General features: G+C 36.1%; 2 protein-coding genes across 9 annotated transcripts in view; both read left to right on the forward strand.

Annotated features, from left to right (window-relative positions):
* LOC127833572 (peripheral plasma membrane protein CASK-like) overlaps nt 1-26,300 on the forward strand; it is a 184,186-nt gene that overhangs the window by 112,704 nt on the left and 45,182 nt on the right. The window lies entirely within an intron of this gene.
* On the forward strand, nt 3,165-4,933 carry LOC127833574 (uncharacterized transmembrane protein DDB_G0285607-like). Its single transcript, XM_052358910.1, has 3 exons — nt 3,165-3,529; nt 4,224-4,462; nt 4,743-4,933. The coding sequence occupies exons 2-3, from the start codon at nt 4,228-4,230 to the stop codon at nt 4,784-4,786; spliced, it is 279 nt and encodes a 92-aa protein (XP_052214870.1). The 5' UTR covers nt 3,165-3,529; nt 4,224-4,227; the 3' UTR covers nt 4,787-4,933.

Here is a 26,300-nt window from a genome sequence, read left to right on the forward strand (position 1 = left end):
GAGCTTGTCAAGTCTTCGCCGAATGACAACTGACTTACGAATGTTTGCGAATGTAGCCGAATACGATTTTACGTTGCTATCCACACATCTCTCTCTTAATTGCGGAGGAAACCGACGATAGTCGATGTATCCTTATTGTTAATGCCTGTTTTTACACACGTTCAAGATGGCGGCAAGCAGACGAGAAGCTTGCGATGAGCAGCAAAAGTGATAAATAACACTCAAATTAACAGTGGATATCACATGGTTATTAGGAGATAATTTAATGCGTGTGCAAGATATTAAAAGGTAAACAATTGAAATGTATTATTTTAGCTCCATTTAATACAACATTAGCACAGCAAGAACACTAAAGCGTGTTTGTTAGTATTTTTTAATGTTTTCACCATATCATATTTACTTTAAAAACATGCTGAATTAAATTCATACTCTTAAAGAGATTATGGACTATTGAAGAATCTATAGATTATTGCAAGTTTAATATGCATGTGGAAGGATATTGTAAACGTTGTAAGAAGAAATGAAAGCAACACTTAATATTATAAAAATGCTGTCAAACATGAACTTGGCCATTTTTATTCTGTTCTTATAATCATATTTATAATGTTTCCCAATTTCATGGTTTATTGCCCTATTTTTCCCAATTTCATGGTTTATCGCGCTAATTTTCCCAATCCAAATGCCACAGGCTGGAACAAAAAAAACCCCAAAAATCACTTCTGTTAAATGATCAAACATTTGTTAAGAACATTATTACAAAATGCTTGTAAGTTAATGTCAAAAATGTATGTTCCTCTTTTTCACTTATTCTGAGGGGATTTTGCATGCTAACTAATTCTATACAAGTTGTTCACACAATGTTGTTACATTACTGCGGCAGAAAATATAATTAATCATATTGCGAGCAATCACTTTTCTCTGTTATGCAGTCATCGACTACTAGGGGAAAAAAGGCAATAATATATTGCATAAGACACGTATCGAGCCATGTAGTCTCCAAAAAATAAAAATACAAATGGTGAAGTATATTGCATTAGACCTCTACACCATTGACCTGGAAACCCTGAATTTTCATTTTCTCTGTGGCAAAAATAGTGTATAGTAGTGATGTGGATTTGATTTGAAATGATTCCTGATTTACTAAGCTTTGGGTGTGGGGTGTGGGGGGCATATTTTCACCCTAGCTTTTCAGGGCTAATTCTGTTTGTAGGGGCCAGGGAGGGCTTTTCATGGGGTGGGGCATGTTTACACTGATTAACTTGGGTGGGGATATAAGAGTAGTTTTAATTTAAGTCAATTTCAATAATCAATATTTAGTGACTTTTACATTTTACTGAAAATAAATGCAGGCAATAATTTTAAAGTGGTTGCATGCAAATACTTGTTTTGCTTATATTAATTTAGATTTTAACTTTTGGCTTTTTTATGATACAATGAGAATTTTTTTTAATATGTGGGAGAATAGAAAAATTTAATATTTTTAGCTCTGTGGAATGTGGGGCTGTATTTAAGGCCCGAATATGGAAAACAACCCGTCTCTAGATTTGCCACCGATTTCCACCAAATGCCACCATTTGCCATGTAAAAGTGTGGCAAACGGTGAAAATTCGATGGAAAACGATGGAAAATGGTAAAATGCCATCGTTTTCCACTAATCGATGGAAATCAACAGTGGCATTCGATGTAAAACGGTGGAAATTTGATGGCAAACGGTGAAAAATAGGACTTTGTCATTTTTTGAAGTGGAAAATGTACATTTTGAATAGGAGAAAATGGCTCTTAGAAAATTTTGCAAGAAAACCTGAGTGGCAAACGGTGGAAAAAAAACTTAGAACATTTTCAAACAAAATGCTCTCTGACAGAACAGAAAACGAAAAACAGTTCTTTTAATTTAAATTGAATGTTCATATAATTAAATGACATTTTCCGCAATTCCATGCGGAAAACTAGTAAAAATATGCAGAAATATGCGGAATTATGAAGAAAATATGCGGAATAATGGGGAAAAAGACTGAAATGTGCGGATATTTGATTTTTTATGAGATTGCGGATGCTCAAGAAAATTTGTCCGCATATTTTTGCGAACATTTGGTTTTTATAGGCGGAAAGTAGATTTTTGTTTGCACAAAGCTTGATTTTGTACACGGAAAATACACTTTTGGGGAAAGTTAGGACTAGTTATTTCAGGCTATTTCAGAAGTCAGATGTGTGCGGAAAACACTGTTTGTCATTTTTACAAGTATTCTAGACATAGGCATTAAAAAACAAATCTGAGTGCTGTTTCTTGTTGTAAGAGCAGTAGCAGTTGCATTTGTAGTTGTATCAGTGGTGGTGGCGGATGTAGTGGTATGATGGTAGTAGTAGTAGTAGTAGAAGTATTAGTAGTAGCAGAGGCAGTAGCAGCAGTAGTATAGCTAGTAGTAGTAGTGATAGAAGTTGTAGCAGTAGTAGTAGTTGTAAACGTAGTAGTAGTAATAGTAATAGTTGTTGTTGGAGTTGTAGGAGAAGTTGTTGTTGTATCAGTAGCGGTGGTGGTGGTGGTAGAAGTAGTAGTAGTAGTAGAAGTAGTAGAAGCAGTAGTAGCAGTAGTAGCAGTAGTAGTAGTCAGTGGTGTCGTCGTTGTTGTCATTGTCGTCGTAGTAGTAGCAGCAGCAGCAGCAGTACAAGTAGTAGAAGTAGAAGTAGTTGCTGTTGTTATTGTTGTAGTTATTGTTGTAATAGCAGTTTTGTAGTTGTTGTAGTATCAGTGGTGGTGGTGGTGGTGGTAGTGATAGTAGTAGAAGTAGTAATAGTTGTAGTAGTAGCAGTAGTAGTTGCAAGTAGTAGTAGTAGCAGAAGTAGTAGTAGTAGTAGTAGTAGAAGTAGTAGTAGTAGTAGTAGTAGTAGTAGTAGTAGTAGTAGTAGTAGTAGTAGTAGTAGTAGTAGTAGTAGTAGTAGTAGTAGTAGTAGTAGTAGTAGTAGTAGTAGCAGTAGTAGCAGCAGTAGAAGCAGCAGTAGTAGCAGCAGTAGTAGCAGCAGTAGAAGCAGCAGCAGCAGTAGCAGTAGCAGCAGCAGTAGCAGCAGTAGCAGCAGCAGCAGTTGTTGTTGTTGTTGTACCAGCAGTGGTAGTTGTTGTAACTTGCAAAGCAATTTCTACAAATAAAAATTTCTTAACCCTGTTCAAGTTACATACACTCTCTGAATATCAAACTACAGCAACTACAGCTGAGGTTTACAAACTATCTGATAACCACTGTGTGTTGTTGGCTTAACAGCCTTTTCTGATTGGCTGAATTCAAACACAGATGGTTTTCCTCTTGGTTTGAAATACTGGCCGGTACACATGTTAGAAAGTATACAGGTTTAACTTGTTGTTAAAATGAAACTAAATTAATTTCACAAACAGTAGAGATGAGTTATTCCATTACCAACAATTTCTTAAAATAATTATGTATAATTAATATCATTTGGATAGTGACATGAAGTGTTGTTAAAGAGTGATGAATACAGTGTTTCAGCAGTCTGTCTAGGAATAGAACAACAACTAAAGGTTTGTGCTTTTCATAATATTTCTAAATATTCCTTAAAATTAATGCTTCTTATGTCATCATTGTAGAATTTTTTTTTATGTGATATTTATGGCAAATATTAATTTAAATGATGTAATACGAATTTACAATAAGTGCAGTTTGCAGCTTGATTAAGGAAGTAATTAGACCTAATGTGTAGAAATTAATAAGGTTGAATGTAGTATTGGAAGTTTATCATGCTAGGGAACAGATGCTTAAAGGGAGTTTTGTGCTGTGCATGATGAGCACTCAATGCTCATTAATGATGTTAATGTTTATAATAATAAATTAATTAATTAAATTTTTATGTTTCACTGTGCATTTTCATACCAATAGAAATTAGAATTAAACATTATTATAATTGTAGCAATATTAAATTTGTACTTATCATTCCAACAAATTAAGTTAAAATAAAATGATAATGTGTTAAATATATTTTGTCATAATTTTGTTTAGTTTTAATCTAACCTGAGCAAAAAGTGATCATTAACTTGGCTGGTGTTCTACAGACTGAGCTATCCCGCAACCTGACAATTTATCTACTAAATTGACTTATTCAAAACGTGATATAAGATCAAAATTACATTTATTTGAGTAACCAGTAGGACTTCAATATTAAGGGTAGATGACTACAGATTTATTGATTTCTATGGTTTGTCATACTTTTTTCGACAGCTTGATGGCGGACTTACAGAGCATTAGCAACAGTTTCAGCAGCGACTTCTCCAACAGCAGCAACTTCTCCAACAGCATCAACCACTGCAGCAGCGAAAACAACAACTCCAGCAGCAATCAACCCAGCAGCAGCAACAACCACCCCAGTAACAACAACCGCAGCAAAAACAAATCCAGCAACAACAACCAGATCCTCAACCAGATTGTCAAGACCTACCTGTCAACAGGACATAATTATGGTGGGTACACAAAAGTAATTATTACAAAAAGTATATAACTTAAAGCTACAGTATGCTGTGGCAAACTGAAGCATTAGTTATTGCTTACTGATCTCAATTCACTTATAACAGATTCAATCAATTTTATCTTTACTCTGTAATTTGTAAAATTATTATAATGTCTTATTATGTCACAGAAAAGTGCTGGTAAAAGAACTAATTTTCTTTGAGCAAAAAGGAAAGTAAGGAATTCAAACTTTGTATATAAAGTTACAGAATTTAATGTAAACATTTATTTCAGGCCCAGCTGCTATTAGACATCACTGGCATAACAGATGCCAGTAAGGCTGCAAAGAAGTTGTTCCGCCGCCTGTACAGGGAGGAGTGAAATAAAACGAAGGACTGTGAAACACTAGAGTACTTGAAATATTCTGTTTTGTTAAGAGTGTATATATCCATTGTCTACTTCAAATAATAAATTGTTATACATTATTTCTTTACCTAATTTGTATTTTATTTATCCTTTTTTCTAAATTCAGTTAGGTGACATTCAAACTGAGAATGCAAAGTGCAATCAATATCCGTAAAACAATGACTAATTGTACATCTTGCTCCACCATTTGCCAACGTCTGTGGCAAACGGTGTAAAATATTACACCATTTTCCACTGGATGGCAAACGGTGGCATTTTGTCCAAATTCTCCACCGTTTGCCATCGTCTGTGGCAAACGATGTAAAATTTTACATCGTTTTCCACTGGATGGCAAACGATGGCATTTTGTTTCAATACTCCACCGTTTGCCATGGTCTGTGGAAAACGATGTAAAATTTTACGTCGTTTTCCACTGGATGGCAAACGATGGCATTTTGTTTCAATACTCCACCGTTTGCCATGGTCTGTGGAAAACGATGTAAAATTTTACAGCGTTTTCCACTGGGTGGCAAACGATGGCATTTTGTTTCAATACTCCATCGTTTGCCAGAAAATGCCACCAAATGCCATCGATGATGTAAATTCTTCACTGTCCTCTTTTTTTCACTGTTTTCCACCAATTTTCATCAAATTTGATGTTCCAATACTCCACCGTTTGCCACTCTTTTTTTCCATGTAAAACGATGAAAATCGGTGGCAAATCTACAGACGGGAAATGCCATTCTCATTTACTCCAACAGCTTGATTGAATCATGTTTTTGAAGGGAATGCAAAAAATGCAAAGCACTACTTAGATATATGTAGTGTAAGGTGAAAACAGCAAGTGATAGGAGCTATTGGAAATTCCCCATCAGAAAGGAATGCTGAATTAGATTGGTTATTTAGTAAACCACCACCTAAATGAATCTCAATTTGACATGGATAGCTTGTGATTATCATATAGCTTATTTTGAGGGTATACTAAAGTTGTGTTAGTGACATATTTCTTGGGATTGTTTTGAGTCATTGGAATTGACCACTGTTTTGGACAATGCACTTGTTATACTTGCATGTGCCAGATACCTTAGAAGAATTAGGATACCATGTGGCTTTTGTGTGCTGAGTGTCATTGGTGTTTTTTTGCTGGAAACATGATGTTGTTCACAGAAATACTTGTATTTACTTAATTGTTATGATTAGAAATGTGTTCTGTAAATATAATTGGGCTTTGCAAGTTCTTTAGTTTTGTGTAATATTATTTTGTGTCATGAGCTATTATGTCCTAAATACTTCAAGTACAACTGTATAGGACTCAAAATGTGTAATTCTTTTTTAGTGAATACCACTTTTAAATAAAAAAAATGGGTACATTTAAATTAAATTACAAGTATTAATCCTCAATTACAAACATGATAAATACCTGCATTCAAAGATTTTAATTTTGTAAGTTTTCCTGATGAGTTATGAATATATTTCTTTTACATGTATAAATTCTGTCACAAACAGATTAAAAGTTTCTAGCTTGTTGTTTGGAAATAGTTGTGTGCTTACTTAATTATGAAAATTTGTTTTTTGATGTAATGAAATCTTTAGCTTGATTATTGGTGGTAATTATGTATTAAACGTCTTGGTTGTTTACTTGTGTGTAGCGCCAGGCTGATTATTAATTATCTTCTTATGCAAGTTTTTTTTTAAAGTTTTCAGATGCAATTTCAGAATATTGTAATTTTTCCTAAATTTGGAACGTGCTTTTTAACTGGTACTTTATTAAGAAGGAGAAAAATCGCAGTGGTCTCCAAAATTCAATTTGTTTACAAATTATTTAGCGCAATTAGTACTGTTTCGATGTTTTAATGTTATCATTTGTTCACAGGAACTTTAAATTGGATGTGGAACAAATCATTATCATGCATACTTGGGAATACTCTTGTAGTATGGTACTAATTGATTCATTTCCCATGGGATTATGACTCATTTTAACAGTAAGTGGGCAGATAATAGAAGCAACATATCGTAATCTTTTCTCTGGCAAATGCAATTTTAACAGGAGGGGGGGGGGAGGGGGCATTCATATGCATAGGATGACTTTGTTATCCCCCGCCATAGAAGGAGGGATATTGTTTTGGCGTTGTCCGTCTCTGTCCGTCTGTCCGTCCGGCACTTTTGTGTGGGAAGCCATATCTTGGAAGTGCTTTTGGGGATTTCATTGAAACTTGGTATGAGTATATATATATGGATAAGAGGATACTGCACGCCAAATGGCATTGTACACCATCTGTTAATAACGGAGTTATGTTCCTTTGTATCTTGAAAAAATGCTTTTTTGTGTCCGAAGCCATATCTTTAAAGTGCTTTGGCGGATTTCGTTGAAACTTGGTATGAGTATATATATGGATAAGAGGATGATGCATGCCAAATGGCATTGTACACCATCTGTTAATAACGGAGTTATGGCCCTTTGTATCTTGAAAAAATGCTTTTTTGTGTCCGGAGCCATATCTTGGAAGTGCTTAGGCGGACTTCATTGAAACTTGGTATGAGTATACATATGGATAAGAGGATGTTGCACACCAAATGGCATTGTATACCATCTGTTAATAACGGAGTTATGGCCCTTTGTATCTTGCAAATAATGCTTTTTTGTGTACGGAGCCATATCTTGGAAGTGCTTAGGCGGACTTCATTGAAACTTGGTATGAGTATACATATGGATAAGAGGATGTTGCACACCAAATGGCATTGTATACCATCTGTTAATAACGGAGTTATGGCCCTTTGTATCTTGCAAATAATGCTTTTTTGAGTGTCAAATAAAACACTGTTGTGTCCAGAAGCATATTGGCGGGGGATATCAATTCAACGAATTTGCTTGTTTAAATTTAACTTTTTGCACTTTTTGAAAGAACGTATATTTCAAACCGGTAAGCAAGTTATATTCATATTTCTCTTAATTTCATACGAAAATTCAGTTCAACTTTTGGCTTCCTGCGTGGTTTTCTTTCAAGATCATAGACGTTTGAAGCAAATAAACAAAGTTATTGAGGACAATTTACCACAAATTTGTACTTACCTGACCTAAGAAATGGGATGGTCTTTGATCACTTCCCCTCATAATACACAGTTTTTGTGCAAGTGTGTGTTAAAATTTCACCAAAATCAAGAACTCCATCGTAGATTTGAACCAGTTTGCAAATCAGTTGCAAATAACCTCACTTTAACACAATCTTTCTCTGTTCCCACATCTTCTCCGCCTAAATTTTAACTACATGATATGCTTAAAATTGTGATTCCGCCCCCCCCCACCCCCCCACTGTTACCTAAAAATTCTGGATGTGACCCTGCTATTGCAATTATCTGTGCAAACATAGTGGTCAGGGAATGGAATGACACTGATATTTCTCAGAATTAAGTCTGCATTAATTACCAGCTTTTCCAAGCTGTGAGTGTAACCCTGGCAACATCAGTCCAACATGAGCAGGTAGTTACAGACCAGTGTTTCTTGCTGTCACATTCAGCTATATATTACATGCCTCTTCAATAACACTTTATTCTGAATGATGTGCTTTTACAGTTGCATTCTGCTCTGTGATATTTGTAGCTGCAACTAGATTTGAGTATTCAGATTTTGGTCTGTGCATTTTATTTCTGTTTTTACATTTTGTATGAAATTTGGTTCTACTTTTTGTTCTTTATAAACTCTGTTTTCTGTGAGATATTGCATTACCTTCTGCCCTATGTTATGTCAGATATTGCTACTACCTTCTGTCCTATGTTCTATGAGATATTGCCACTACCTTCTGTCCTATGTTTTGTGAGATATTGCCACTACTTTCTGTCCTATGTTCTGTGACATATTGCCTCTACCTTCTGTACTATGTTCTGTGAGATATTGCCACTACCTTCTGTCCTATGTTTTGTGACATATTGCCACTACCTTCTGTCCTATGTTTTGTAAGATGTTGCCACTACTTTCTGTCCTATGCTCTGTGAGATATTGCCACTACCTTCTGTACTATGTTCTGTGAGATATTACCACTACCTTCTGTCGTATGTTCTGTGAGACAGAGCTCCAGATAAGGTTTCGGGTCAATTAATTTTCACTACAAGATTTTTTTGGCAATTAGTTTTTTCCAAAATTCATCATTTTTAATAAGTTTATTTTTTGCTTAAAATGAAAAATATAAAATTGCAATGCTGCATAAAATACAGTGCGAAACAATTTCTTGTCATCTTCATCTACACTTACATCATCATCACCATCATCATCATCATCATCGATTTCCACATGGGACGATGTAGCAGAAAGTGTTTTAGTTACAGCTTCCATATGTTCTGCACTTTAGTTGTGCTTGACTATGGTATCTCTTTGAATGTTGCACGAGCCCAGACAGACGCCACATTGTGTTTAATACAAGAATAACATTTCAAGTGAATATCGGCATCAGATCCTTCTATTTGTAACCAGGGAAAGTAATTTTTCCATGCCGAGATCTGTTTTTGCGGCGTGATACCGCAAATATTGGGTTGAGAGATCTTCGATTCATCAACCGCTTTTGACAATATATAAGATAATAGACTGCCAACAATATACTTTGGCCTTTGTTCTCGCCGCAAAATGAAACTTAGTATACTTGGCTCTGTCACAGAATGAAGTTTCTTTTGAACTCGTTGGTGCGTTGCAGCCGCCATGTTTAATTTTGTAAACAGAAGAACGAAAACGGAAATGCGAATATTATTGGTTTCAATCAACTAATTCACGGATCTCATATCGGAAATCTCGTTATCATTAAATTTTCACTGGGCAGAGCTCGAAAATTCCGTACGATCAAACGTATAATTTGGATCCGTCTGTCTCAATTCGTTTTGATACGATGGATTTTTATTTTCTATTTGTTTTTCTTTAAAAACAAATCGTAATAACAGTAAAAAGATGCTTATCTGGAGCTCTGGTGAGATATTTCCTCTACCTTCTGTTCTGTGAGATATTGCCACTACCTTCTGTCCTATGTTCTGTGAGATAATGCCTCTATCTTCTGTCTTATGTTCTTTGTGATGTTGCCTCTATCTTCTGTCCTATGTTCTTTGCGATGTTGCAACTAGCTCCTGTCCTATGTTCTTTGTGATGTTGCCTCTATCATTTGTCCTATGTTCTTTGTGGTGTTGCAACTAGCTCCTGTCTTATGTTCTTTGTGATGTTGCCTCTATCATTTGTCCTATGTTCTTTGTGATGTTGCAACTAGCTCCTGTCTTATGTTCTTTGTGATGTTGCAATTAGCTCCTGTCCTATGTTCTTTGTGGTGTTGCAACTAGCTCCTGTCCTATGTTCTTTGTGATGTTGCTACTAGCTCCTGTCTTATGTTCTTTGTGGTGTTGCAACTAGCTCCTGTCCTATGTTCTTTGTGATGTTGCAACTAGCTCCTGTCTTATGTTCTTTGTGATGTTGCAACTAGCTCCTGTCCTATGCAATTTGAGCTTTTCCAGCTAGGTTCTGTTGGCTGTTCTTGAAGTATTGTCAACGAGATTGTCGTTGTTGTTTGAGCTGTTACAACTTGCGTCTAATTTGTTTTCTTAAAGCTGTTGCAACAAGGTTCTGTTCTGTGTTCTTTAAGGTGTAAAATTTATTGCTTTTGTTTTATCATTCTTAAGGCGGTTAAGACTAGTTTTTGTGGTGTGTTCCTCATGCAGCTGCAACCAACTTTTGTTCTATGTTATTTTAGTTTTTATACTGGTTTCTGTTTTGCATTCCTCAAGCTGTTACAACTAGCTTCTATTCTGTTTTATTTTAGCTTTTACATCTAGCATCTGTTTTGTTGTTTTAAACTGATACAATTAGATTTGGTTCTATGCTTTTAAAGCCATACAGCTAGGTTCTTGTTTGTGTATCATTAAATGTTACAACGAGCTTCTGTTTTGTGTTCTATTAGTTTTTACAGGTAGCTTCTGCTTTATCTCGTTTCTACTCAGAAGCAAAGTAAAATTGGCTATGTGCAAACAGCATAAAACTAGAACAGCCTGCAAGTAACTTGCAACCTGTTCAGGTTTTATGCTGTTTGCTGCTCATCAGTATCTTAGGGATGGAAATGAAGCCTTTAAAACTTGAATACAGTAAGAAAGGTCTTTAATTAAATTTAACTTTCTAAGGGACTACAAACACGTCAAAATACAAATCTAAGTGGTAAAGGGTTATGGCATCAGAGGACCATTACTATTGTCATGCTAGTTCCTGTCTTGGTGATTATATACAAAAATAATAAATACATGACTCCCTACCGTCTGAAATGTGACATTCCTGTAATTTTGTTGCTAGTAGTTATGCAAGAAATTAAAGCGGTTGAGGTTGGAGATAGACTAATGGAATGTGTAGAACGTTAATTGTATTTGTCAGTGGGTCCTTCACTTCCTTATTGCATGGCAATAGTGGGAGGTAGTGATATGAGTAGGAACAGCAGTCTCAATGGTAATCAGTAATTATGGAAACTAGTTGGTGAAGTCATGAAGCAGTATAACACGATGCCTGTCAGGGATTGACTCATGTGATATCTTATTGGTCTGAGAATATTTCCAAGTTATTCATTAATTGATTGGTCTTTAAACTTAACTTGGAGTTTTGTTTAGGAAATATTTGGTAAATTGAAAAATCAGAATATTCTTATTTTTGTGTAGCTATATATTTATATTTATATATTTTTAGCTTCTGCTGTATTTTATATAACAGATTTATTTCTTCTTGTTGCTTTACACTTGTTTTAGTTTCAAAAAAAATTCTTGTTAGCATCGCTTGTTATACTATTTCGATTGCTTGTAGCCTAATATAAAGTTTATAGAATTGTTGTAAAAATCAATGTTCCATGCATTATTTAAAATATATTCCTTTTTTAACCTTTTTGATGTGTAAATATGTAATGATAGGTGAAGAGAATATAAATATTACATGTGTTCAATTGTCTATCTATAAAGCAGTATTAGCACACGCCATTGACTACAGTGTCATATAAAGGCAATAAAATTTGTTCCTTGACTTACATAAAATGAAGGAAACACAATTATGAATTGATAAAAATTCTTGGGAAGTTAAACAGGAATTGAAATTGCGGCTGTTACACAACACTGTTGTATTTAAGTTCTAAATGTTCAATCATGCACAACATTGGTCTTGAACTCCTATTGAAACACATAAATACAAAATTGCCGCTGTACATCAACGCACAAGATATGTGCTAAATAAGTCAAGTGTACAAAAGGATCATAAGTTCCTGTGAAGAAAAACACCAACCTGATGAATCGGTATGATTATGTGCAAAATATCAGAATGCTATAAATTGAAAGTAATTTCCTGTGTGAATTAAAGTCACCGTGAACAAGTTGTGAATAGGAAATGAAGCTGTGATATTATGGATAATAGATTGCGCAAAGTATTATAACTTCTTGTGGAGAAAATTAAATGCCGCCGCCATGGTGACCAAAATTCATTCCAAGCAAAAATGGCCGTCCCAGTCACAGGGAATGTCAAGGTCACCAAAAGTTCAAGGTGCCTCGTCGCAATTGCTAGGCAACACTGCACCATCATGGCCTGTAAAAGGTCAGAGTTTGGTAAAACAGTCCAGTTTTCAAGAGTCTTCCAGTGATAAGCCAGTGTTTACGTTGCCATGGAAACAGAAAGTTGCCAAAAAGAAAAGCCCATCGTTGTCTTCGTTTTCTCAGTGTTCTACCTTGATATCAAGACATTCTAAAATGGGTCTCTGTCAAAGGCAAGAAAGTTTGATAAGCTTGGAAACTGCTGAGCAGAAAATGCAGGATATTGTGATAGGAGGATGGATTAAAAAGGGAAACCATCGCCGAGCATTTGAATATGACATGTATGGAACCGGCTGTTGGGTAGGTAGATTTAGGGGTGCCCTTCATCACAGATTTTTTATGACTTTAATGTTCTTGAAAATCAAACTGGTATTGATTGTTATGGCTTGATTGCAGATAATTTATTCAGCTTTTAAGTTCCAGCCAATGGAAATCAAAACACCTCGTTTGAAACAAGCTTTTCTATGGCTCAATTTGTAACTATAATGCTGACAACTGTTTTTTAAGGTGCAATAAAGTTCTGATTTATTGGAAGCTTAAGAGACATGAGGTCTTTATTATGATCTCTGCTAATGGAGCGTTTATAGGATCTTTTTAAAGACTGCAAGTACTGTATTTCTTCCCAGAAAATCGACGTTTAAGTATCTATGTATTCCAATGGCGTCTAATGAAATCAAGCTAACATAATTAGGTTAAAATTGAGTTTTGCAAAAGCATGTCAATGAATCAAAAATTAAAACATCCGAACTTGCCTGACCTACAAACATGTAACGTGTAACAAGTCTTAACCACATTATTGGTGGAATCATAAACTGTTTCATGTCTTTGCAGCGATTTTTTCCCCAATTAGATTGGGAAAGTACCAGTGCTGCTGTAATATAGAGGAAAAAAGCGGGAAATTCGCGTTGTGAAAGGGGGGACGTTTTGCTTTAAGTCTAATGTCCCAACAATATTTATGGAATGTCCCAATGCGCACCTTATAAATAGTTGCATGTATGCACTTACCTGTATATAGACATTTTTATGCCCCCCTTCAAAGAAGAGGGGGTATATTGCTTTGCACATCGGTCTGTCCACCAGGTGGTTTCCGGATGATAACTCAAGAACGCTTGGGCCTAGAATCATGAAACTTCATAGGTACATTGATCATGACTCGCAGATGACCCCTATTGATTTTCAGGTCACTAGGTCAAAGGTCAAGGTCACAGTGACTCGAAATAGTAAAATGGTCTTCGGATGATAACTCAAGAATGCTTAGGCCAAGGATCATTAAACTTCATAGGTACATTGATCATCACTGGCAGATGACCCCTATTGATTTTCAGGTCACTAGGTCAAAGGTCAAGGTCACAGTGACCCGAAATAGTAAAATGGTTTCCGGATGATAACTCAAGAACGCTTATGCTTAGGATCATGAATCGTTGTAGGTAGATTGATAATGGCTGGCAGATGACCCCTATTGATTTTCAGGTCACAAGGTCAAAGGTCAAGGTCACGGTGACCCGAAATAGTAAAATGGTTTCCGGATGATAACTCAAGAACGCTTATGCCTAGGATCATGAAACTTTATAGGTAGATTGATCATGACTCGCAGTTGACCCCTATTGATTTTCAGGTCACTTTATCAAAGGTCAAGGTCACGGTGACCTGAAATAGTAAAATGGTTTCCGGATGATAACTCAAGAACGCTTATGGCTACGATCATGAAACTTCATAGGTACATTGATCATGACTTGCAGATGACCCCTATTGACTTTGATGTCACTAGGTCGAAGGTCAAGGTCATGGTGACCCAAAATAGTAAAATGGTTTCCACATAATAACTCAAGAATGCTTATGCCTAGGATCATGAAACTTCATAGGTACATTGATCATGACTCGCAGATGACCCCTATCGATTTTGAGGTCACTAGGTCAAAGGTCAAGTTCAAGGTGACCCGAAATAGTAAAATGGTTTCCGGATGATAACTGAAGAACGCTTATTCCTAGGATCATGAAACTTGATAGGTAGATTGATCATGACTAGCAGATGACCCCTATTGATTTTCAGGTCACTAGGTCAAAGGTCAAGGTCACAGTGACAAAAAACATTCATATAATGGCTGTCACTACAACGGAGAGCCCATATGGGGGGCATTCATGTTTTACAAACAGCCCTTGTTTTTACAAACAGCCCTTGTTATCACAAAATTAATTTTAAAAGAATGGTACTTAATAGGTTACATCTGAAGAAATAATGATTTTTGTGTTGTTTTAGAAGACCTTTTTAACATAAGTGAAAGGTATGAACAAATGGCTTTCAGTGGACTAAGTTGTCTGATGGACAATCTGTTTTCAGAAGACCAATGTATAAATTAATGAAATTTATCTGATCGACATTTGACTTTCAGCAAAATAATATTTAAAAGAATGAAAGTTGTATAACGAATTATAGTCTAAAATTCCCCAGATCAATGCTAAGATTGCATGCCTACCGGTGGGCTTGGCTATGTACATAAAAGGTCAACTAAACCTGTATCCTCCACCTAAAGCTTGTGTTTTGACCATTTACACTCAGATAGGTATTTTGATGCATTTTTAGTCCCTCAGAGATTTAAATTTAATTGAAGACCTTTTTTTACTAGATTCAAATTTTACAGGCTTCATTTCCAACCTTAGATACTGATGAGCAGAAACAGCATTAAACCTGAACAAACTGCGGAAGACTTGCAGGCTGTTCTGGTTTTATGCTGTTTGCACATAGCGATTTTCACTTTGCCTCTAAGTGGGTAAGGGTTAACTACCAGTATAATGTTTGGTCTGTCAACTGTTAAATTGATACCAGGCAAAATCAAGCCTGCATCATTTAAAGCCATTTGAAATTGCCAATGTGCATTCCAATCATGACTTGCAAAATGGCAAACTATTGGCTGCAGTATTTGTGCGCCTTGCTATATGGTTACACAGCAAAAGATATGCTGTAAGATAATTATTACTTGTCAGTTCATGATGAACATTATCTGTCTGGTGGTCAGAGGAGCAGATCAATCATGTAACAGCATAGCCGGCAATTACCCAATAATGTGATGGTATTTCAGTTTGGATTTAGGAATAAAACATTTGTATGCTCACTGTTATTTGATGCAACAATCTATCAATTCCTTTAAGATCTGTTTTGCTACGGCCTTTTTACAATGCTTTGTATGTAACATGAGTTTTGTTACATAGGAACTTATATTACCACACCGCTTTATCATCAATGTACCGAGGCAAGTACTATAACGAATTGTGTATAAATGTGCAGTTTTTAACCAAAAACTAGTTTTAAAATTTTATGGGCTTTATACAAACTATATCAATTTTGATAACTTTTATAAACATTGTCGAACTTACTCAATAAGTGGCGTCCAACTATTTATACTATTGGCTGTATTAAATCATGTATAATTTAATAATATGTTTGATAATCAATAAAAAAAATATTAGAATGATGTTCTGAGGACTTGTATCTGTTAAGTTGGTTGTATGAAGTTGTAGCGATGCTTTGTCAAACTACCAACAAGAACAGAACGCAATAATAATCTAATTATCCATTTAATATAAACCTTTTTTTGTATTTTACTGGTTGAATATCAAAACAAATCACAAACAAATGTCAAGTTGATTCCACAAAACCATATCAAATTATGACATTGTCGTCACTTAGTCCTGTGTGATTTAACATTTTATGCCTAGTGGACTCTCCCATCCTTCTAAATTGGATCAATTTATTTCCAAAATTAGGATTGTCTAGTATACTTATTTCTATATTTAGAATATTTCTTACAGAAATTCCTTTAAGCAAACAGCGCAAACCCGTGCCAGTTCAAAAACTAGGTCACTAGGTAAAAAAAAAGAAAAAAACTTGTTAACACTGTAGAAGTCACATTTCATGCCCAATCTTCATGTAACTTTGTCAAAAGTTTGTCTTGGTTGAGTTCAAAAGTGGTTCATGTCCGTTGAAAAACATGGCCGCCAGTGGGCGGGGCAGTTTTCCTTATTTGGCTATAGAGAAACCTTGTAAACACTCTTGAAGTCACAATTTTTGCTCAATCGGCATGAAAGTTAATCAAAACATTGGTTTTATTGATTTCTTGGACAAGTTCGAAAATGGTCCAGATCAGTGAAAAAACATGGCGGCCAGTGGGCAGGGCATTTTTCTCTATATGTATATATTGAAAACATGTCAACACTCTAGAAGTCACATTTTTGGCCCAATTTTCATGAAATTTTGTCAGAACTTTTGTTTCCTAGATACGCGAGTTAAGTTTGAAAATGGTTCAGGTCAGTTAAAAAACATCGTTGCCAGGGGAAGGTGGCAGTTTTCCTTATATTTATATAGTAAAAAGGCTTGTAAACTATCATGAATTAAGGTCATGTAACATGCGAGACAACTCTTCTAAATATTGCATTTAAGTTTACAGTAGTTACTCCCCTTTGATTATTAATGTTTTCATAATAATATCGTGTAGTTGTGTCATTTATGTGTTAATTGTTATTCGAGGATGGATGTTTTTATGCCCCCTTTCGAAGGGGGCATATAGTGATCGGACTGTCATTCTGTCCGCCTATTTGTCTGTCTGTCCGTCTTTCCGTCACACTTTGCGTTTAGGTTTCGAAAAATGCTCATAACTTCTATGTCCCTTGAGATATAAACTTTATATTTGGTATGCATGTGTATATGGACAAGGCCTTTTCATGCGCACACAATTTTGTATCCTGTGACCTTGACCTTGAACTTAGGGTCCGCGTTTAGGTTTCGAAATCTGCGTTTAGGTTTCGAAAAATGCTCATTACTTCTATGTCCCTTGAGATATGACCTTCTTATTTAGTGTGCATGTGTATATGGACAAGGCCTCTCCATACGCACACAATTATTTACCCTTGTGACCTTGACCTTGAACTAAGGGTCCGCGTTTAGGTTTCGAAATCTGCGTTTAGGTTTTGAAAAATGCTATAGCTTCTATCAAAGCGTTTATAGGGGGCATATGTCATCGTATGGTGACAGCTCTTGTTTTATGCTCACCTGTTTGCTCAGTTGAGCTTTTATGACTGGTCTTTGTCCGTCGTCCGTCCGTCCACATTTGTTTGTAATCACTCTAGAGGCCACATTTATTGTCCGATCTGCATGAAACTTCGTCAGAAGATTTGTCCCAATTTATATCTCTATCGAGTTCGAAACTGGGTCATGCTGGGTCAAAAACTAGGTCACTAGGTAAAAAAAAAAGAAAAAGCTTGTCAACACTGTAGAAGTCACATTTAATGCCAAATCTTTGTGTAACTTTGTCTAAATGTCTGTCTTAATGATATGTTGGTTGAGTTCAAAAGTGGTTCCGGTCCATTGAAAAACATGGCCGGCAGTTTTCTTTAAATGGCTAAAGAGAAACCTTGTAAACACTCTAGAAGTCACAATTTTGGCCCATCATCATGAAAGTTAATCAAAACATTGGTTTTATTGATATGTCGGACGAGTTCAAAAAAGGTCCAGATCGGTGAAAAAACATGGTCGCCAGTGGGCGGGGCATTTTTCTCTATATGTATATAGTGAAAACATGTGAACACTCTAGAAGTCACATTTTTGGCCCTATTTTCATGAAATTTTGTCAGAACATTTGTTTTCTTGATACGAGAGTTGAGTTGGAAAATGGTTCCGGTCAGTTGAATAACATGGCTGCTGAGGGAGGGGGGCAGTTTTTTTTTATTTATATATTAAAAAAACATTCTAGAAGTCACATTTTTTGCCCAATCATCATAAAACTTGGTGAAAAGATTGGTTTTATATATATCTCAGACGAGTTTGCAAATGGTCCCGATGGGTCAATAAACATGGCTGCCAGGGGGGTGGGGCAGTTTTCCTTATGTGACTATAAAGAGAGAAACCTTGTGAATGAACACTATAGAAGTCACATATTTTGCCTAATCATCGTGAAACTTAGTCAATACATTGGTTTTATTGCTTTCTTGGACAAGTTGGAAAATGGCTGAGATCCGTGAAACACACTTTAGCTCACCTGATCACTCAAGTGAGGTTTTAGGATTGGTCTTTGTCCGCTGTCTGTTCGTCCACATTGGTTTGTAAACACTCTAGCATTCACATTTCTCAAGCATTCTTTATCAAAGTTGCTGAAAAATCTCAGTCAAGTTTGATGATGAGCAAAATCACATAGTTAATGCCATAATTATTGCCCTTAGATTGTCCAAATTTTCATTATATAATACAAAATCCTTGTAAGCAAAGTTTGATGTTTGGTAAGGTGGGTCAACTCAAAATATAGGTCACCATTTCAAATCTTACAAAAACAGAAACACTCCCTACGCCAGAGCTTTGGTTCAATAATTATGAAACTTGACCAGGATGTTCGGCTAGTCAATATCTAGGTCACGTTTGACATTAGGTATAGATTGAATGAACCGACTCCTCTCAGGTGAGCCTACTAGGGCCATCTTGGCCCTCTTGTAAATAAAGTATACACTGATTGCACAGCTCAATAAGAGCACCGCATAACAGGTTCCACGCTCGGTTTTGAATAAATGAAAGCTTGTCAGAATATTTTTTTTGTAGAGGTCACAGTGATCTTGACCTTTGACCTAGTGACCCCAAAATGGGTGTGGCGTGTAGAACTCCTCAAGGTGCATCTACAAAAGAAGTTTCAAAGTTGTAGGTGGAAGCACTTTTATTTTAGAGCCATTGTTAAGGTTTAAGCACGAAGCGGACAATTTGGACGGCGGACGACACGATGAGCTGGCTATGACAATACCTTGGGTTTTCTCCGAAAACGCCGAGCTAAAAATTAACTGTCTGATTAACAGCCCAACGTTTCAACTTGTTTTTTCAGCGAAAAACTATGTCAGAATATAGTTCACATCTGAAAAATCGGTTGGGGTTACATCATGCTTTTTGTATAAAACACAAAACATATAACATCTTAGATTGATTGCTATTTTAAAAGTATGACGTTTATCAGATGCGCTCACATCGCTCTGTGTTGGTTTCGCATGTTCAATGCGAATACCCTGTATAACGTCATCATATCGAGTGTTCCCTCGTGCTATTAACGGGCACCTGGCACTTTCGACAAATGGCGACAGGTTGTGTTTATTCAATTCTTAAACAAAATTTTCGTTCATTCTCGGTATGCATTTGTATTTAAATATTTAAGTGCTGGATTAAATAATTATCTGGGATAATCAGTTAATATATGCAATACGTGATAATCTTAATTTTTCTCCAACTCGCAAAAATTTGCAATTACCTAATTTGTGCACTCGCATTTTAGAAGCGTGTTTAATTCGAGCCCTGATCCACAGAAATAACACCAGTCTTGATTTTTATTTAGTTCTTTTTCATTAAACTGCTTTTTCCCAAACAGGACAGATTTATGTCGTTATTTCATTCCACTTTTTTTCCTCGTCTCATTTAGGCGGATCTTTTCAAACCTTTGTTTTCAAGCATCTTTATTACAGAATAGCTAGTAAATATGCTGTACAGGTGAATACTTTTGTTGTCACCCAGTTTTGCTTTTTTGTCCCCTACCGGTTTCACCGGAGGAGACTTACGGTTTGCGCTTTGTGGGTCTGTCTGTGAGTCTGTCTGTCACTTTTTTCTGGATCCTGCGATAACTTTAAAACTTCTTCATATTTTTTCATGAAACTTGAAACATGGTCAGATGGCAATACGGAGATTATGCACGTCTTTTCATTTTGTTCCTACGTCAAGAATTCTGGTTGCTATGGCAACCAATATTTTTTATTTTTTTAAATCTGACAATGGTGGAGCCGATAGGGGACATAAAACGCTTGGCAATAGTCTTGTTCAAATTGTCTTTTTGTGTAAAAAAGAAAACAAACATGACCAAGCATGTTATTTTCGATTGGATGGATACAATTTTTATTGTTTTTTAATTTCAAAATTAGTTATGAGCTACTCATCATAAGTTTTTTACCTCCCAGTTATTTGACTACCAGGTTGTCATGGATTCGATCCCCACTGTGGAAGCGTTCTTAAGATCTCCTTAAATGACACAAAGTATTGGTTCTACCTAGGAAACAGACTCAATAGTGTTTCAATAAGCCTTTGGCTTTTTATGCAATTGAGCTTACATAAATAGGTTTAAACTGAAATAAAAGAATTTTTTTTTAAACTTATTATATTGTAATACATACATTTCACTTTGCCCATGCTATTTAGCATGTCCTTACAAATTGTTTTGTCAGACTAATCCTTACTTAATTAAATACTGAATTAACTAATTAGCATGGGGAAAGAGCATGTGTCCTAAACATGCCTTTTAATAGCTTGACTATTATATATGAAATATTTATAGTGGAGCTATCCTACTCACCCCGGCGTCGGCGCGACCGTCTGCATTAGCTTGAGCGTCTGCGTTAGCATGCAAATGTTAAAGTTTTCGTACTACCCCAATTATTTACATTGTCCCTTGACATATTGCTTTCATATTTTGCATACTTGTTAACCAACATGACCCCAACCTATAAACAATAGCAGACAACTCTATCAAGCATTTTGTCATAATTATGGCCCCTTTTCCACTTAGAATATGCGGCAAATGTTAAAGTTTTCGTACTACCCCATTTATTTTCATTGTCCCTTGAGATATTATTTTTATATTTTGCATACTTGTTTACCAACATCCCCCCAACCTATAAACAAGAGCAGACAACTCTATCAAGCATTTTGTCATAATTATTGCCTTTTTTATGCCCCCCTTCGAAGAAGAGGGGGTATATTGCTTTGCTCATGTCGGTCTGTCGGTCGGTCTGTCGGTCCGTCCACCAGGTGGTTGTCAGACGATAACTCAAGAACGCTTGGACCTAGGATCATGAAACTTCATAGGTACATTGATCATGACTCGCAGATAACCCCTATTGATTTTGAGGTCACTAGGTCAAAGGTCAAGGTCACGGTGACCCGAAATAGTAAAATGGTTTTTGAATGATAACTCAAGAACGCATACCTCTAGGATCATGAAACTTCATGGGTAGATTGATCATGACTTGCAGATGACCCCTATTGATTTTGAGGTCACAAGGTCAAAGGTCAAGGTCACGGTGACCCGAAATAGTAAAATGGTTTCCGGATGATAACTCAAGAATGCATACGCCTAGGATCATGAAACTTCATGGGTAGATTGATCATAACTCGCAGATGACCCCTATTGATTTTGAGGTCACAAGGTCAAAGGTCAAGGTCACGGTGACCCGAAATAGTAAAATGGTTTTCGGATGATAACTCGAGAACGCATACGCCTAGAATCATGAAACTTCATAGGTAGATTGATCATGACTTGCAGATGACCCCTATTGATTTTGAGGTCACAAGGTCAAAGGTGAAGGTCACGGTGACCTGAAATAGTAAAATGATTTTCGGATGATAACTCAAGTACTCTTTTGCCTAGGATCATGACACTTCATAGGTACATTGATCGTGACTCGCAGATTACCCCTATTGATTTTTAGGTCACTAGGTCAAAGGTCAAGGTCACAGTGACAAAAATCGTATACACACAATGGCTGCCACTACAACGGACAGCCCATATGGGGGGCATGCATGTTTTACAAACAGCCCTTGTTATACTTAGAATATGCATATTCTTGATAAATCTATGTTAAAGTTTGCGTACTACCCCAAATATTTCCTATATCCTTTGACATATTGCTTTTATATGTTGCAAACTTGTCTACCAACATGACCCCAACCTATAAACAAGAGCATACCACTGTATCAAGCATTTTGACATAATTATGGCCCCTTTTACACCTACATAATTGAACATTTTGCTTTAATTGCCATAACTTCTTTATTTATGATCACATTTTATTATTACTTTAACAAAACAACACTTACCTGAATACCACAATGTATTCCACCCAAACAATACCCCACGCCCCTACCCAATCTCCCCCCCCCCCCCCCAAATTTTTTTTTTTAACATCATCTAATACATTACCCCACCCCACATTATATCCCCCCCCCCCCCCTACCCACCCTTACCCCCCCCCCCCCCCATTTTTTTTAAAACATCATATAATAAATTACCCCACCCCACAGTATACCCCCGTCTCACCACCACCCCCCTCCTACCCCCCCCCCTACCCCCCCCCAATTTTTTTTATTTTTTATTCTTATTTTTTTAAACATCATCTAATAAATTACCACACCCCACATTATACCCCCCTCTCTTTTGCTTTGTGCAACTTAAAAAGTATTTCCACCATCCCCGTGCACATGTGAAAACAAAAGCTAACAGGTCGTTTGTTTTTCTGTCTTATGATCTATTGAGTCAATACACCTACGTATACAATCACTTTAACGCGGCCATACAAAATTGGAGATATTATCACCTCTATGCTACCTATTGCAGTACCATCTATTACAGGAAGAATCACTGATGGTGTGAGACATGAGACACAAAGTAATACATTGATTTACTGACATTTAGCCTCCAAAGTAATGTAGTTCCCAGAAGAATAGCCCAACTCAGTCTTCACATGAATATACATGTAGTTTATGATAATTTGTATAAGAACATTTATATTCAAACTTTTATTTCAAATTAAATGAAATTAAACTATTTATAAGGCCCCTCTCTGGAGAATTTAAGGGGTATCTCTCTTTAAAACTCTTAATTGGTTGGTCCATAGATAGGTTATCTTTAGACCTTTTACCACTGTTAGCTAAAACCATCAAATTTGCACATTGATTTTCCTATCAACTAAAACCATCAAATTTGCACATTGATTTTCCTATCAACTAAAACTATCAAATTTGCACATTGATTTTCCTATCAACTAGTAGAAGGTCAAGGTCTAAGGGGCTTCTTACAGTAAATTTGTTTCTGCGTGATATATTGAGAATTCTTTGAATTCTGAGCATGAAACTTGCTATAGTATGTACTTGATCGAAAGGGAAGCCACCTATAAATTTTAAGGTCTACAGTTTAAAGGCCTGAAGGTCATAGGTGTTTGTAACAGGAAATGGGTGTCTGTTCTATATTTTGAGCTCATATGGTCAAAGTTCAAGGTCACAGAGGCTTGTATCATGAAATTGTTTACCACACAATATCTAAAGTTAACTGTGATCGTCAAAATTGGTATGCTGGTAACTTTGGAGGAAATTTAGATGCCTATTGATTGTGAGGTGAACTTGTCAAAGATCAAGGTATTGTAGCCTTGTTACATTAACGATGCGTCCTCACAAATCTAAACAATTTTTATGCCCCCGGATCGAAAGATCGGGGGTATATTGTTTTTGGCCTGTCTGTCTGTCTGTCTGTCTGTCATTCATTGTGTGTGTCCCAAAACTTTAACCTTGGTTAAAGTTTTGCAATAACTTTTACATTATTGAAGATAGCAACTTGATATTTGGCATGCATGTGTATCTCATGGACCTGCACATTTTGAGTGGTGAAAGGTCAATGTTATCCTTCAAGGTCAAAGGTAAAAATATGGCTTCAAAGTGGCACAATAGGGGGCATTGTGTTTCAGACAAACACATCTCTTGTTAAGATTGCTAAAATAAGGATTCTGTTTAGTCTTGAAAAAATTTTGACCCCTAATTATTTTCTAATGGAGTGATCGAAGGTCAAGGTCACTGTGTTGTTTTTGTTGCCAGTCTGAAGGCATACATGTTTTGCTAACATCTCTTGTTGAATGTTTTTTTTTTCATCTGGTACCAATTTTCAATGAATAAATAACATATAACAATGTTGCGTCACATTTTTCCCATGTGGAATGATACTTTTATGTTATTCACAAATTATTGTAATAAATGAGATTTATTGAATACATTTTGGTATTTAAGTCATCCATATGAAATTTATTATCAAATTAGATGGCCAACCTGAAATTAGACTTGTAAATACAACAAGAAGTGTCGATAAATTTCAGACCAGTAATATATTGCAGACTTGTAAATACGCCATTAACCAGTAATTCATTTTCCCACTAGGAAAAGCCATGAATATGCAACATCACAGCACTGTTGCTGTAGTCTTGTAAAGTAATAAATTGAGTCTTGTTCTGAGAGAAATGGGCTTAATGCATGTGCGTAAAGGTTTGTTGAGTGTCGTATCAGATAAGCCTGTGCAGTCCTCAGACTCCTAAAGGATGACACTTTCTGCCTAGACTTGAAATTTGTTAAGACGAGAATTCCTTTAATTGAAAATAAAACATAAAGCAGAAAGTGTTATTCCTGATAAGGCTGAGCCAACTACACAGGCTTATCTGGGTCGACACTTCACGCAAGTGCTTTAAACCCAGTTTTCCCAGAACAAGGCTGAATTGTCTCCTAGTCTGGGCAGTGTTAATGTTTGTGTTCAGGAATTGGAAGTTTTCTTTTAGCATGTGGAATGATCCAAGGGAGACTACTGAAGCTTAGGTCTTGCTCTACGGGAAGTGTAGGAGTTATCTACTCCCAGTTTTTTGTCACATGTCATACAACATAAAGCAAATTTAGGGAATTTTTATGTGATTTTGTTAGTATTATATCTGTTTCTGTAAATAAATGTGCATTTGAACACTGAAGAGGTATTCACCTTATGCAAACCTTATGCTTTATTTTAACATCCAAAGCAAATTAACATCCAAATACAAATGCCAAAATGTTGACACTTCCAGTTTGAAAACGATAGAAGGTCTGTTAATTGACAGTGTCATGTGCATGTTCCGACATTATCCATTCGCCCATTGGCAAATTTCATTGTGCGGGTGCAGTCGAGCGAATAAATCACGAAAAAACATGTCTGCAACTATTCCGAATACAGAAATTAAAGCTACCAACTGCAAGTTGCACTATCGCCTTAAACGCACTGTTTTAACCTGCACTTTTTAAATAAACATTTTACTTTCCTGAAAACTGCTATCGGTAACAGCGCGTGCAAAGTTAAGTGACGTGTGAACAAGACAACCTCGCATAATTAAGGTTAAAGATCACTAATAATATTAGAATCCTCGACAAATTAGGCTACACAATTACGAACCGTTATTTCATTCTCATGCATTGCTCAATATGTATGATAATTTGGTGTTTTTTGTAATTGATTAACTTTTCCCACATTCTCGTAGTCAATATCTTTATATATGCTCATTCTGAATACCCCCACCCTCGCTGGATAATATGTGCTGTTGTTGCTAAATTATCGGAAGTCAAAATATTGTTATAAAAATTGTACTTTGTTATATTGCCCTTATTGTATATGTTTTATATTTGGGTGAAAATAAAAGTTCTGTTCTGTTCTGTTCTGTTCAGGTTTCACTAATAATATGTGATACATCAACAACCAAAGGCATTATAATGCACAACAAACACCTTATAATCTAGCCCAAGGCAGCCTGTAGATGGGCTGTTATTGCTGTGCATTGAGAGGAAAGCCCTGTTAAAGATGCAAGGACATGATTTATAAGCCTGATGAGATCAATAAAACCTCTGGCAGCTTGTGTAGATCTAGTGCCATCTTGGTTGGAGAGAAAGCCTTTTTTTGGGCGTAGCTGTATACGCCAGCTTTACACCTTACTTGACCTTTGTAACTGACCAATAAAATTCAAATACAATTTCCCGCGGCTAGGTCAGAATGAATACACTTCATTTATCCCATAGGCTGATTTAAGTATAGCACCAGAACATTGGAAACATGTCTGTGTCTTTGTAATACTGTTTTACTGGGTGTTCAGCATGAAACAATTTTATTTCTAATGAAAAGGCTTAAAAGATAGAACAGTTTTACACTCAATCTTGACATCAATACAGTTTGTGAATGCACCTTTTATTTTCAGAGGATTGCCAGCGCAATAGCGTGTGTACTTAAAGACTCATATTTAGCACTGACTTCCATATTC

The sequence above is a fragment of the Dreissena polymorpha genome, chromosome 6 (assembly GCF_020536995.1).
Source record: "Dreissena polymorpha isolate Duluth1 chromosome 6, UMN_Dpol_1.0, whole genome shotgun sequence".
Classification (NCBI taxonomy): Eukaryota; Metazoa; Mollusca; class Bivalvia; order Myida; family Dreissenidae; genus Dreissena; species Dreissena polymorpha.